The 15,635-nt window shown below is 35.6% G+C and overlaps 1 protein-coding gene and 1 long non-coding RNA gene across 7 annotated transcripts in view; one reads left to right on the top strand and one right to left on the bottom strand.

The window, feature by feature from the left end:
- Tlk (Tousled-like kinase) overlaps nt 1–15,635 on the bottom strand; it is a 69,392-nt gene that overhangs the window by 28,606 nt on the left and 25,151 nt on the right. For 3 of the 6 annotated variants that reach the window (XM_076305669.1, XM_076305666.1, XM_076305665.1), the window contains one exon: nt 9,864–9,949. The exons of 1 other annotated variant lie outside the window; for it this stretch is intronic. In XM_076305669.1, the coding sequence (XP_076161784.1) occupies nt 9,864–9,949 (86 nt within the window). Of the gene's footprint in view, nt 1–9,863; nt 9,950–10,485; nt 10,724–15,425; nt 15,486–15,635 lie in introns of all 6 variants that reach the window. 2 more of the 6 variants (XM_076305667.1, XM_076305668.1) reach the window with 2 other exon arrangements.
- LOC143143210 (uncharacterized) lies at nt 4,463–7,069 on the top strand. Its single transcript, XR_012991060.1, has 2 exons — nt 4,463–5,475; nt 6,051–7,069. It is a non-coding gene; the product is annotated as an uncharacterized LOC143143210 (long non-coding RNA).

Here is a 15,635-nt window from a genome sequence, read left to right as displayed (position 1 = left end):
GAGACTCGAAAAGGCTTCAGGAACGTCGAACACGGGTCTGTCCGTACGTGTTTAGTTCCCAAGGTTGGTAGGTAGGTATGTATAAACCTTCCATACAATGCGCGTAGTACCCACTTACTATCGAAAGGATCAATACGGGGGACATGCACCAGCAGCTTGCTTGCTTGCTTTCATGAATCTCTCTCGCTAAGACTGTAGGTCACGCAGCGACGTAGGATTACTTTTTCGCGATGAAGAAACTACGACAGTTTTTTTTTTTTTTATATCTCTCGTACGAGCACGTTATGTGAAAATTACACCGAAATGATATTCACGGAGAACATTTGAACATATTGTGTCCGCATCGAGGATAAAAGATACGAAATACCTCGGTTGTTGACGCGATTAATTTTCTATCGGTGAAAAATGCACGCGTATGAAAACGAACGGAAAATATTATCAAATTCGTGACACACGGTCGAAACGAACTCTTTATCGCGATATAGAAGGAGTACGCATTCGTGAACTTGAATTCCGCGGAGTCACGGAAGGAAACTACTAATGATTATGCGAAACAGTTATTTTATCGATTAGTCGATGCACAAATTGAACGTTTAATTTACACAGAGGTTTTTGTGTGTATATATTACGATTGTCGATAAAATTTAAATATTATATTAATGTGTGCTTTGGTTCGTTTCGTTTAGAAGATACGCGTTCGAATACGCGAAACCTTCGAAGGATTCGTTGGTATCGAATTTCTCTAAAATGGAGGAATGAACAGAGGTCATCTCAGGGGTGTAGCACGGAATGTCCTTTGCCCTCCCTCACCCGCGGCATCTTGTAATCGGACCAGTTCGGTGTAACTCGTGCATGTTCGTGGGAACACCGGCGAACGAGAATATTTTTTGCATCAAGGATTTTCGAGGCTGAATAAATAGGACTGTGGATGTTCGTGCGAGTGTATATGTTTATGGAAAATCACGTATGCACAAATATATTGCGTATCTCGGTATAGCACATTTATCTCGTAAGAGTCGTTACGTTTGTCATTAGAGTCTCGCACGATAACGTTGATGAGCATCGATAATATGTTATCAATTATATAAATCGTACCGACTGGTATGATGGTCTAACGATTGCATATAACTATAAACGTTGGATTTAAACTGTAATTTTGATTGTAAATAACCGTAATTTTACATTGTATTTCGAATTTTTGTCTTCATCGACAATTCAACAATTACCGTTTTGAATTTAGAAAAAATTCTTGCTGCTAATGGCAATACGAAATGTAATGTATCGGATGTAATGTATTAATCTATGTACTTTATTATAATTATTAGTTTATATTACTAAATGCTGTTAGACTGAATAAATTACTTAAAAAATTTTTATCGAATGCTACAACGGTTTATATACGGATAATATCCTGTACGATGTGTGTGTGTACCGAACGTATTACTCGTATATATTTTACGTACATAAATGTCATATGTTCTTTACATATCTTATAGGCATAAACATCCGCAGTCTAATAATAACATTTATTTTCACAAGCTTGACGCATCTTTCGTGTGCCAGAATTTCTTCTTGAATAACCATATTAAAGCGCCGTTCCGCTTCCGTTTCCATGTGGAATATATTTTCCGTACGAAGCGTCGTTTTCGAGAAAAACGACATCAAATATCGTAGTCACGTACTCTCGATGCAGGAAGCACGTCGGTACAGTCTCGATTACACTGTATCGTGTCGTATCGTTTGTTCGATATAAATTATCAATTACCAACGATAGCGTCGTGCGATGTAAACGAGTCATGGCGCCGTATCGTACACGGAAGAAATCACAATGAAAAAAAATTCCGTTATCGAACGTCAATTATTCGCACGCACCGATTGATTTTTAAAGTCGTGAAAACGAAACTTCGCACAAAAAGAATTCAGCGATCGTGTGTATTTAACGCGTTGTATCGTACCTTCGGTGGCTTTGTGCGAAAGAAAAGGATTTACGAAGTATGGAAAGAGACCCAAGACATAAACTCGTTTAGCGAACTTGGTTACTGCAAGTCACTGAGCAGTTTCAATCTCTACGGTACGATGACGACCGAGGAAGGCTCGAAGCCGTCGGAAGCTGCGTTTCAAGTAGCATCCGCCAGGGGCAACCAGAGTGTCACCAAAGGTACTGGAGCGGGGAACTGGCGGAAGAAACGAAACGTCCCCATACAGCTTCTTCTGATGCGAAGCGAAGCGAAGCGAAGCGACGCGACGCGACGCGACACGATCGTCGCTGCTCCACTAAACGGTAGGCAGTGTTGTGTATAAATAGACGGCACGTCGACCGCGCCGTCTGCTCTCTCATTGGCGTTACGCTATTGCATGCACGCCACTCGTGTGCTTATGCGATAAAGGGTGGTTTTCATATCGATTCGTGTCACGGTTCTCTATATTACCGACACTGCGCACATTCTCCACGGACAGGCCGACGATCGCCAAAAACATTGGATTCTTGGAAATAATCAACATTTCATCAAAGAATATATCAATTTTTAAACATTTTTGTGCTCGTTGTCGAGTAATTCTGAATCCATTCGGTCTTCAGTTATTCGGTTATTTTTTATATTTTACTTCGATATTCACAAGATGAGAGTAATATCACCGTTACAACTGTAATATTTTTCGCTCGGTACATATAAACGCAAACTATGACCTAAAATTAACCAAGATCGATAACCATAAGTTAATTCGTAATAATGTGTTTTGGTTTAAGTCGTGCATTTCGAGTCTGACTCGTAGTTTAGGCCGAATGGGTTAACCACCGTGACGTGAGTCAGCCATACTGTGCTTCGAACGTTTGATAACGAATCTAATGAATTTTTACTTTCTCATAGTTATAAGTTAACATTGTTATCATAATTATGATCAGAAACTGTACCTGTTTTAGTTTCTCTGAACCGTGTCGTGAACAGAAGAAAAAATAATCTTGAAAACTATACCACGAGCTTAAAGCCTTAATCAACAACAGATTCTTTTCCGATCAAATAAATATTGTTAATTCATTGGTAGAAAATGATGGTATTCATAGAAGTATTTGCTCGTCGTCCTTGTTAATTATGACACTCTGTCCTATATATAGTACGTTCCATGAGAAGACAAAGTTGGATGTAAACAGAGCTTGTCACGTGACCAAATTTCATTGGTATTTCATTGGTTCGTTGTGTCGACGCGACACTAGAACCAGGGATGTATCTAGATCTAGACGCGATTAATAATCGTCAATGATAAAAAAAGTCATAATAAAATTACACTACAACTACCACTGTACTACTGTGAACTAAATCCAATTGAATTTATCAGAGCACAGTTACAATTACGTAGTTTTGTATTGTACGATTTTTAAATTTAACGATGTGAAAGATTTATTCTCGCACAGAGTGAATTCAATAGCTGCTGTTTTTTAAAAATATTTTGTATCGTTATTTCGTATGTTTCGTATTTTTATTTTTATTAGTTTATTCGGTGATTTTATAAATTCTATTGTACTTGTACGTATTCGGTTATAACCTCTTAACGATACGGCCCTGCGGCAGTCACGTGGCTTTGTTTGGATCCACTTCAACGACTCATGGAACATACTATACCCTCGTTAATACAGACCGAGTTTCCACATGTGTTACGCCCGATGCAGAGCATATTTGAGACACTAAAAAAGATCTATTTTTCTGGGACTGCGCGCAACGAAGGGGTCGACGATCTGTCAGGCGCGCATAAGGCCTTGCTTAGACTACCAACGACTTTGCGCAAACTGTTGATCGCTACTGGAGTCGCGCGATCACATGCATGGTGTTTTGTTCCAGCGATCTACGTTGTTCGTAGTAGTTGCTCATTTGTTCCAGCGGCAATAAAGCCGATTGTTAGATGAAATATTTAAATTAACGAGCAAGTCTTTGAGTAATTACAGCATGTTATTCAATTGACCCATTCGGTTGCGATTTTCCATTTGTCTTCGGATAAAAATTTGATTTTTACTACACAAGCACACTGAATTATTTTAAACTTGTTAACGTTGGGTTCAAGTTCCTACGTTGGCCCGTTTGGCAGCCTATGAGTTGAGCTAAATTTAGCACATTGTAAGCAAATGATTGAAAATCGACTACAAAGAAACATAGAAATGCATTCATTTTTCCTTAGAAATAATGCGATTAATGAGAGATTCATTAACCTTTTTACCGTACATATACATATACGAGTAACACCTCGTTTAAAATCTATTTAAAGACTAGATAGATCTTGAAATTAGAATGTATTTTTTTCTAACGATCCTAAACGTGCCTAGGAAGGCTTGAAACGTATTTTCTTAGAAACAAAATTGTTTCATAATTTTTCTTCATTATAATACTTCCGTACAGATCGGAAAGTAATAAAATTATTTCCGATGTAATGTTTCCGCTTAATCTATGTGCAACTTTTCGCAAACAATCGCAATCACTGCATTACTCATTCTTTTATGCATTGTGTCACACATGCTGCGTCATCCCAACGTCCGTATTTTTCTATGAAACTTCGTAAACCTTACCGATTGTGAATTTTTCAAATTCCAATACTCTTGGCATTATTGTCATTTCGTACGCACTCGTCTTGTTAAAACTCAACGACTTATACGGTAAATAATAATTTAATCCTTACTTTAAAAACCTATCTGAAATTATAACCGTCGCGGAGCTCCCGATAGAGCGTTGTTATTTCATAGCGATTCATGCAACTCGTTGCACGTAAGTAGATTAGTCCCGTCTAGGTTAAACGTTACGAAAGGTTCGAGCCACTCTGTCGAGCGGTCAACAGCATAATGACTCTCCGCAGTGCAGAGTCTGCATCTATGCCGCGCAAAGTTGCCAGATTGGCTGTTTTTACGCCAAATACTTAAATTTGGTTGGCGTCAGAAAATTCATCCGAGTTATCGGTTTGCCCCTCGGTTATTTCAAACGCTAAAATTATTTGCATAAAAATTACGAAAACATTTATTTTCGAAAATATTTATCTTGAAAAGAAGAAAGAAAAAATAAATTTTCGTTAATCACTCTGGCGCCAAATTTAAAACAAATTCAATCTCAAGTCTTGGATCTTTGAAGTATTTGGATGTAATTTATAATTGTAAAAATTTATACGATTACACATATACCATTGTTTATAAATCATTTATTATAATCACGTATGGCCTAGACACGAAAGAAATGGAAAGCATCTCACGATAACAATCGTATGTATAATAGCAAGTAGGAAGGCACATTATGAATTCACAAGGCTGTTAATGGATTGGAAGTAGCTTATTGTAAATTATGCCACTGCAGCATTGTACCAAGATATAGCAACCTCTTGCATCACGATAAATCAGAGGAATACAAGCAGAGGACTCCATCAAAAGGCCAGGCGCAACTTAATGCAACGAAGACTCCTAGGCAAGATTATAATAAAGTTAAGGCAGTACAGCTGCAAATTGCTGTGAGTATGACCTCCCATTGTGCGATACGTAAAGTTGGCCACCTGAGTGAAATCATTATAGCGTATGGACATGGAAGTACACCGGTGTGTACAAAATTACACAGACTGAATGCACTTGTGTTTAATAAAAACCGTAATCGATGATTTTCTGAATAGAAAGTACTCCATCGTTGTAAACGAATCAACGGATATAAAGACATTTGTGCGTTTCAGTTCAATTTTCAAGCGATGGTAATTAGATTTCTAGCTTTAATTCCTATAAGAGAGTTTCCGGAAGAAAATATTTAAAAATATTTCCCCGTTAAATATTTAACGGGGAAAGCAAAAGTTACGGACAGAGTCTTGCAAACTGCACTGCTTTTGCATCTAACGGGTGCATCGATTCTGTGCAGTTTAAACTTAGAGACGTTAAAGAGGTATTCGAGTCTAATCTGTTATTACTGAGGTTATCTATGCGTATGAAAAAGAGAAACAACTATTGAACATAAATAATCGACTATCTGCAGATGTTTCATCACGTTTTAATTAATTGAAAAGACTTCGAGTAATTATGTATTACATTCTACGGGTTACAGAGTGCCATGGACATCGGGTTTCGAAATTTTTACCCAATTGGCGGCATTGATTGTGCAACAACCTGAAACTAAAAAACACCTGGAAATTTGGCCCAAGGTTCACAGATGCCAATTTATGCAATGAACTGCAGCCTATTGTAGAGAAGCGGGAAACCGTTACCAAGAATGCGCTACAGAAGAGAAAGTCACGGAGTATGACGGACATGGGAAAAATGGAACGCAGGTTGTAAGAAAAACATCGTGCTAACCAACGTTTCAATGACGAGGTCAGTTGTCTTAAAGGGGCAGTCTGATAATTTTAGATCAAAATATTGATCTCTTTCTACACGTTTCCTTAAAGATTCGAGTTTCAAAAGCATTATCCTAAAACGATTCCGATAAAACTCCTCGAAATTAGCATTGTCATAGGTCTGCGCTGCACTGAACTCTTTATATGCATTAATACTTTACGCATTTAATGCAATTTTTCGTTGCACGATATTTAAAAATTTACTCGACCGATCAACTTAAAATCTAAAGTGAACCACCATCGGACAAAAATGTAGAATATTTCCATTTTTTAACCGAATTAAAAAGAAAAAAAGAAAAAATTGAATATTTCTGATCAAAAGTGTGCCATTCCCTCAATTTTTCAAATTTTGGCTTCGTAGCGATTCACTTGATGCATAAAATATAATCTGGATTAATAATCTTTTTGAGTTTTGTCTGTCGGATTAATGGTCGAGGCATACTTTTTATTCTCGTCGTCACGTTAAACTGTACATTAATGTACGAAAATTGAGAAATAAACTTTAATTTAAAATAAGCAGTTGCAAACAGGTTGCAAGAGAGAAACTTAAGTACGCAATTACTTTAACCAATTAGATTTTGTAATTACTCGAAGTTGTACCTGTTTGCTTTCACTGTTTATTTCACACTGATTAGATTTCGTTGTTTTATGTATAGGTAAATGTATATGCAAATAAGTAAATCACGAAAACGTTCAATCTTTGAAGTAAATTATTTTACACTGTACTTAACCGTCAATGACCTCGAATACTCTGTATCTACAAATTAAAAATGTACGCATCTTATTTTATTCTGTCGAAATAAAAATCATATTATATCATAAAAAAAAAGAAAACGATCTCTGCGTCTCCTTTACACCTCTTTCTCCTCCTTAAACAAAAAAAAAAAAAGAAAAAAAAAACCAAGAAAGATTGGTTTCATTTATTTTGTTCTATTGTCAGAAGTAAACAAGCTGTTCAGATGATCTATTTAATATGTTTCCCCTGATATAGGGGTGTCTGATAAAAACGAAACACAAGACATAAGGTTGATGCATCACAATTACTATTGCAAAGTAATTACAGCCCAGCGAAAAATCGTGTATAGAGAGAATTTTACGCGAATATTCTAGCAGAGGGTAATTCGTTTCCAATAACCATAAGTGTAGTATCGAATCATGCAATACAATATCAATTAATAATAGACACGGATTTCATTAATACTGTGGTGATGACAATCAACGAGGGTAGGATTACCATTGTCAAACCACGGAAAGCAGAAAATCATGTACCGGGGAATACTTAAAATAGATAGTGGCTACGAGGTAAATAAAGCCTATCCATCGAATATTGGAAATGAGAGTCACCGATGTGCAATATGGGAAATGATGATTGATCAATACAGTTCTAGTAATTGGCATACAAACAAGTATCATTTTTAAGTCCCGGTGTAAAATGGGACAAAAATAACTTATTGTTTTCTCATTTTTCGTAAACGACTTGTCAGAGATATATAAGTAAATATCTTTGAAGAAGCCCTATAAATTGACTCCAAAAAAAAAACTTTTGGATATGAATGAACATACATCGGTGTTATTCGTGTTCAGTGTGGAGTAAATACAGCGATGTTCAAATACATAGGAAAGAATCATTCCCACCACCCTTTATGTTTCTTCAGCTCGAACAGACCATAGCGCAAGATACATAGAAGCATAGAAATTAAAAATGTTTACATTTGACATTGTACGTTCACGAGAATATTATATTCGTCGTTCTGTGTTCCAATGATAATTTTGTAATTTCATCTTAAATTACGCCCCTGAAATTTTCAACAAAATCGACAATTACTACGAATTCATTTGCACTTTTTGTCGACTTTCAGATTTTCGTTAGGTATAAAGTTCATATTCTGAGGATACAACCGTGGGTTTGCAGAATGGTGAACTTTATTTTCCAAGTGATTCAAGAACCCGTCGGAAGACGCAATAGTGTGTAACGAACGCTTATCAGTACGGGCCTAATTTTTGGAAGTGAAAAAGTTTTCAACTTGCAAGCGGATATTGTCGAACTTGGGACAAGAATGATACTTTCGAAAATGACGAATCAGTGTCTCGGACATAATCGCTGTTACTTCGACTACTTTGTACATTTATAAAACCTGTTTCCATTGGGCTCGATCTACTTTCTGAATTGATCGTTTCCTAGATCTTGACATTTTCGCGTGTTAATGGAGACTCTCCCAGAGATGTCGATATGTAATATGGTAACTGCGCTTAATATCTCGTGCACAATTTAGTAACAAGTAGTAACTAAATATTTCCATTGTTCGTGACGAGACGAAAAAGTTTTTCGACAACGTATTATTTATTTTAAAGGGGAGAATATTGCAGTGGGTAAAAGTTTGTTACAGGGTCATTGGTATTTTTTAAACGCGATGACACATTTTATTCAACAGTATCGCTATTGATAATATACAAATTTTAACTGTGTACGATGTGTTGACCTTCGAATGACCTTCGACACGAAAACTTCAGCAAGAAATCTCGAAACGACAATTGGCCAGTTACCTTTTTCTGAGATTGTCTCTTGTTTGTGTAACTATAATTGATAAAATAGAGTTAAAATTAACATGTGGTGTGCATTGAACTGTACTGAGATGAGTTACGAATTGTAGCAACGGTAAAAGTTCATAATAGTTTACGACACTGTCCGTTTCAAAAATATATTGCAATTTGTTTAAACGGAAATTCATGTGTTAAAAACTATCCGAAGTTCAATATATCGTACATGGTCAAATTTGCTTTTTAGACAACTGGAATACTATTGCGATAAAAATGTGTCACCCCTTTCAAAAAATCCACGATAATCTTGAAATCTTAAAAATGGTGACCTTGAATGTAAACGTTAATCGTTATAAAGTTTTTCTCTTTGGTTGGAACCTTCACTAAATCAATATGAACTGGAAACAGCATCGAATCAAAAATTTAACTTTGAATATTATTACTTGTACCAACTAATGTTTCTTATGTTATCTTGGTTCAAAAGAACATCTTTTCACTTCAAAACGACCAAAAATATAAACCGTTTAAGATCGAAGTTTAAATTTTACACAATATAGTTTCTCGAACTTGTCAATACTACTTCTGAGTTAAAAAAAAATCGATAATGGCTCATCGAAAGACGTTAAGCCAGAAAAATGTTAATGCCCTACATACTTTGAGATTTCGTATTGTTCAACTATTTAATATTTAATTCGATATTTCGAGTAAAATAAAATCTTCTCCAGTTTATGCTGGTGCGGTTGCCGGTAAAAATTGTTCAATCTTCGATTATGATATAAACTTTGAACAACGAGTGCTCACGAACTGTAGAAGTTCGCGATGGGACTGTTTCCTGGTTCTTTTTCGCGCATGCAACGGAGATTAGATAATAAAACAGTATTGGTAGGTGTGTGTTTGGTGGGGAACTGAAGTACGAAGAAGAGAAAAAAAAGTGTATCGAAGAGAGCGTATACGAGTGCGCGTCCGCACCCGAAAATGTAGCTCACCCTTGCTCCGAGAAAGCGTGCCTCCAATAACTCCTGCTTCCTTGGGTCCAGGGTGGCCTGAAAGTGCTCCATCTTGACGCCAGCGCCTAGAACAACAAGTTACATGAAATAAAACTTTGTCCTTTACTGGAAGGAAAGGAAGCTGTTTGATGAAGTATGAACACGATGTGAAGCTATTTGATGAAGTATGAATGCGATCAATCCCTGTCTCGTCTACATTCATCTATCTGGATCACCCTGTACGTGAAATGTTCTCTATAAAATAGATAAAACGATACTTGTCTCTCTTCAATTTTTCCTCGATAAAGTTCCAGCAAAAAAAGTACCGCTAAAATAAAGGAAGAAAGAAACAAAGAAAGAAACAAGGACCACGTGCACCGATACTAAGACCAACCAGACAGTATTTTCGCGAGTACTACCGACTCGCGTAACTTACAAACGATTATAGGTACGTATGCCCACAATATTATCTAATGTTCCCGATACCGTCGCATCTGTATACAACTTCGACCAAAACTACGCCTTTTAAATTTGTGTCGTCTGCCAGTTCGGATCAACCTACTTGTATGTGTGTATCAGTAAAGGTTGTTTTTGTTCTTTCCTCGATTTAATGGACACCTACCAGTGCGTCACTCATTCTTGTCTCTGCTCTTCAGCTCCAGCGTTTTAGCATTTTCTGTGTAACAATCACGCACCAGCCATCACATGTTTTCATTCCATGACCTCTGTCGGGGATCGAGAGATCGGGTAGCGTCGGCCGTGGTCGGCCATGTTCGTGTGCGTTATTCGGTGCCTCGTCGTTGCTAGGACGCAGTTTCGTACACCGCGCCGGTTTGAGCACGTGTATCGGGAAATATAACCTATAAGTGTATTACCATATTGTGTGTTGAATAAATATCACCGTTACGAACTATTAATCGCCACCGTATATGTCAGAGATGACCGATATTTCGTACATCCGCTCTTGATTTCATAATTTATGAACAAAGCAACCGAGCTGTAACTCTGTTCCACATGAAAATAGAGCAAATCGTAGAGAAACATTTTGTACGATTTAATTGTTTCTTCAATTGCATCGGTGCACATGTGAAGTGCAATTGCACTTTTTAAGATGGAACAATTAATTTTTTTTACATAAATCGATCTCTTGGGTCCTTCCGCCGTATAAAAGATGTCGAGTAATGCCATCGAGAACTCGATACTTTAAGGAATAGTTCATTGTTTGGGGAATATTTTATCGAGTACTCAAAAGTTTCTCCTCAATGCATACCAAACATTTTTTTCAAGGTTTCCTGGTGCAATCTTACATCGAAAACCATTATTAAACTCAATTCCTCGGAAACTACATCCAAAACTACTAGATTCTCGTTATAAACGTAAAATTATATTAGAAAGATACAAAAACGGACTCTAGATTAATCGTTGCTAATGTAATGTAAACCAACTTAAACTATAACTAACCAACTACATAATATAATAAAATTCTTGCGGGTAGCGAGGTTTTTGGTGCCTCCACCCCCAAGGAAATCAACTATGTACGATATCTCGCTTATCGATGTTTTTTACAGCGAAAGCGTACATTACAAATTGAATTTAGAATTTTTTTTCTTACGAACAAATTTTCCGTAAAGTTGATAGTAACCAAGTTATCGACCCTATCCTTCCTACTTTTAGTACTCTACGAAGTCCCAGAATTTAAAATGAATCTCGTTGCATACCAGGAAGCATTAAAATATTTTTAGCGTTCAAACGATATTCCCTATCCCGAATCACATAGCGTAATTCAGCTAATTCTGTATAATAGAGTGCTATAAACACGAATATATACTGTTTACGCGATTGCACTGTCCTTGTATTCACCTAGAATTCTTCGACTCAAGTCTTATGCCAAAATAGCGATAAGCTTGTAGTGCCCTATATAGGGTGTCTATAAATACGTGCCGTTCGAAATAATTGCCATTTTGTAATAATTACTAAACGGTAGGAGATACGAGAAAAACGTAACAAGATTTTCTTCGTCATTTTTCGTGTAGAATATAATAGCGTAAAAAAAAAATTTCTCTTCAATTTTTCAAGGTCATATCCAAGGTCACTCTGTAATTCTTAAACGGAACGCTCTATTTCTTTTTTGTTTTCCGACATTACTATTATTAAAACGTAAAATTAACGTCGCTAATAATTAAAACAGCGATAACTGTACATCACACTGATTCAACCGATATCGTAACAGGTTAGAAAGGTACTTCGACTCCACAGAACGTTACTTTAAAAATTTTGCTACAATTCTGTTTAACCAAAGAAAAATAACGTTCGAAACACAGGAAATAAAAGTAAAGAAAATCTCTTTTTTTCTATTTTTTTTTTTTAAATCGATTATTTCCATAATATACCAAGTTACTGTCGTAAAGCCGAGTCGATGCAAATATGCATCACTGCGTACCATAGGGTGAAAATCAATTATATACGAGTCATCGACGCCAACTTGTCATTTTCGAAAATATCATTCTTGTCCCGGGTTTGACGATTCGCAAACGCTCGTTTGCAGTTTGAGAACTTTTCGGATACCAATCGTGTAACGTAATTTTGTAAAGTTGAACCCATACAGATAGATTTTTTTCAATTGTAATGGTATCTGCTTTTGACGAGTTGTTAAATTGCTCGGGCAAACAAAAATTACCATTTTCTAGACACAATTACATCACCAGAATAGAAAGTTTCTATCCAAAGGAAATGAAAGAGTCGATAGGTATTGGTGAATTTGTAATAATGCCGATTTCGCTGAAAATTGCAGCTTTGCAATTCAAGATGAAACACAAAATTATCATTGGAACAATAGACAGTCATTATTCATGCTTTTATAATGTATCTAGCAAGCAACATAATTAACAGGCATACGTTTCGAACTAGCGAAAGTTCAGACCAGGATGCAGCAATCGTTCATTTGTTTCTAAAACCTTTAATGAACTAACCGACAGATGTAATTCCACGAAAGCGTAATTTAAAAAAAATATATATATATATATATACATATTTTTTTTTTTTACGCACAGACTGCACAATATAAAAAATCAACCAAAATTTTTAATTTGGCATAACAAATCTTAGAGGTTTTGATGTTGCTACTGAATGACATTTTGTTGTAATATGTGATCAACGAATTAAGAAACACAAAGCGCACAAGCTTGCAAATATCGCTGGAACATCAAATTCTTAGACCTCCAAATTTATTTAAACGATTGAAAATATTTTTGGAAATTATCTACCATATTAACGATCTCACCGATTTTAATAACCTTGAAGTATATTGAACGGGGACATAGAATATCATCAACCTATAATTAAGGATCACTTACATCTATTTTTAAAATTATTCGTATCGGAGAAAACAATAGGTATTTCTGATTTATGTATCTTTTCATTACCAAAATTTTACTAATGGATAGATAATAATTATGAAAGACTTAGAAGTTCCAAGTCATTCCAACAATTTATTATGCGTACGTGATACGATGATACTTTTTAAATTGTATCTCATACGAAAATCTATCACATCACAAATGACATTTGTTTCCTTAATATAAAAAAAAAACTAAATTTATATTTATTCTGGATGTACGCTCTTTATCAGAAAAATTTTAATCTTAATTTCACACTTTAGATATAAAAATGGTTTTTAAACGGAATAACAAAATTTTTATAAAATAAATATATTCCTTCGCTTATTTCCGTAGAAATTATTTTTTTTTTAGCCCTGCACGTGTTTGCTTGTGATGTGACAATGTATTGATTGGTGTTGGTATGACTGAAAAATGGTCTAAAATATCGTTGACAGTTGTAAAATAATTGTATTAGATCCGTGGCTCGTTACACGACAGTAAAGTGAAAATTGAACCTCGGGCCAAAATAAATTTGACACATCTGCCGTGTTTCGATAAAATACGTTCGGTTGATTTCATTCTGTCCGAACTAGTGCACGTGCACGGAGACCCCGAGGCTACCGATTGGTGGAATCGGAGAGGTACCCGCCCATTTCTGAAGAAACACGCCTCTTGCCTCTCGTGTATGGACAGTTTTAATCTCATGTCTGCGGAGGCGTGGTTTCGCACTAGACCATTATTTTTTTACTCTCGAACACTTGTGAAACTTTTCCTTCCGAGACACAGATTTATTAAAAACAAGGCGGTTCCGTTACATGTGCAAATAACTTCTTCTATTTAGATACTTTTGAACTCACGCGCCAAGAGTCACCAACAGGTGGCCTACCCTGTTTCCGTCTCGTTGAACTAGCACGCCAACTATATTTCCGTTTGCAGGGTATATTTACGTCTCATATTGTTTTTAAATTTAATGTAAATATCCTCCATTAAATATAATTTTAATCACCGAAACTATTTCTCTGTCTTTACTTTAATTTCTGTTTCAGTATTCACATAACTTCAAATTTCCACACCTTTTACACGGAAAAGAGGAACAGTGCAGCAGATCAAATGTCTACTTTATGTTATTTAACTATTCGAACATAAGCTCTTGTTTTAACATACTCAATTGTCTCTGCGTATATTATTCGTATGGTGAACGCAAGAAATTTATTAAAAAAAATCCTTGTATATTTCAAAAAAAAAACTCAAATGGACGAGTCGAAAACGTTATGTTGATGTAAAATAATTGAATTGGACACCAAGAAATTTTTCCCACTAACATTCTTCAAGGTCATTAAAATTGGCAAGGTCGTTAACATAGGAAATAATTATCACATCTTTGTACCAACATCATAGTTGATTACGTTGAAGTCAGCATGAAAAGATAAAACATGCTGCTAAGTTCGGGCAAATGTAATAATCAACTTGGAACCCTTCAACCAACTGCTACACTTTCAATGCCGTGAATTCGATAGAATTTAATGCAAATAATGATAGCATCGAACGTATCTCGAATATTATTTTGATGAAGTCGACTTTAGGCATTCGCTAATATACTTTAATGTGTGCCAAATTTGATCCTAGTATTGAATAAAAGTGTAAAGATAATATTTTTATGTAAACAGTCATTGAAATAATATTGTTACGTTTGATTTGTTATACCTGGTTCAAAATTAGTTAATGTTAATCATTGCTTCAAATAATAACGATGAAAATAGAATACTTCTATACTTAAATAATTATTAGTTAAAATGGCCTTTATTTTATTAAATTATGAATTATTTCGTATTAATTGTTTTAAATAGTGTTTGCAATAAAGAGTAGTAATAATAATACTGATAATAATAATAAGAATAAATATCGTTAACGAAAGTTGAATAAAGTCGATGATAACGTTGTTCGACGACCATAAAGTTTTCAAACTTTCGACTTCTTCACGAGAAACGACTAAAAGGGTAGGTGTTAAGTAGTAAGTAGGGGGGGTCTTGTCCCTAAAACTCCTCCCCTTTAACCAAATCGATTCTTTCATTTGCCCGGCCTTAGTTTACAAGCTCGATTTGCAGCAGTTTTACCAATCAGTTGCACTAGAAGCTTTCACAGATTTACACCAATGTTGCAGAACAAAATCTTATAAAAAACTTGCTCATTCGATGAAGCTGGCACTGTTTTCATCACAACGCAGTAGTTTGAACCGCATTCTTACCTGCAACCAGAGTTAAGCAATATCTTTATCTGAATAAAAATTTTAAACAACGAATAAAGAATAGAAAAAAAAAAATTGTATCTCTTACTTATCGAATAACGACACTATCTTTATTCGAAGAATTGTTTCTCCCTCCCCACTTTCGCACAA

The sequence above is a fragment of the Ptiloglossa arizonensis genome, chromosome 2 (assembly GCF_051014685.1).
Source record: "Ptiloglossa arizonensis isolate GNS036 chromosome 2, iyPtiAriz1_principal, whole genome shotgun sequence".
In the NCBI taxonomy this organism is placed as follows: Eukaryota; Metazoa; Arthropoda; class Insecta; order Hymenoptera; family Colletidae; genus Ptiloglossa; species Ptiloglossa arizonensis.
The sequence above is the reverse complement of the archived record's forward strand: the minus strand, read 5'-3'. Positions and strand labels throughout refer to the sequence as shown.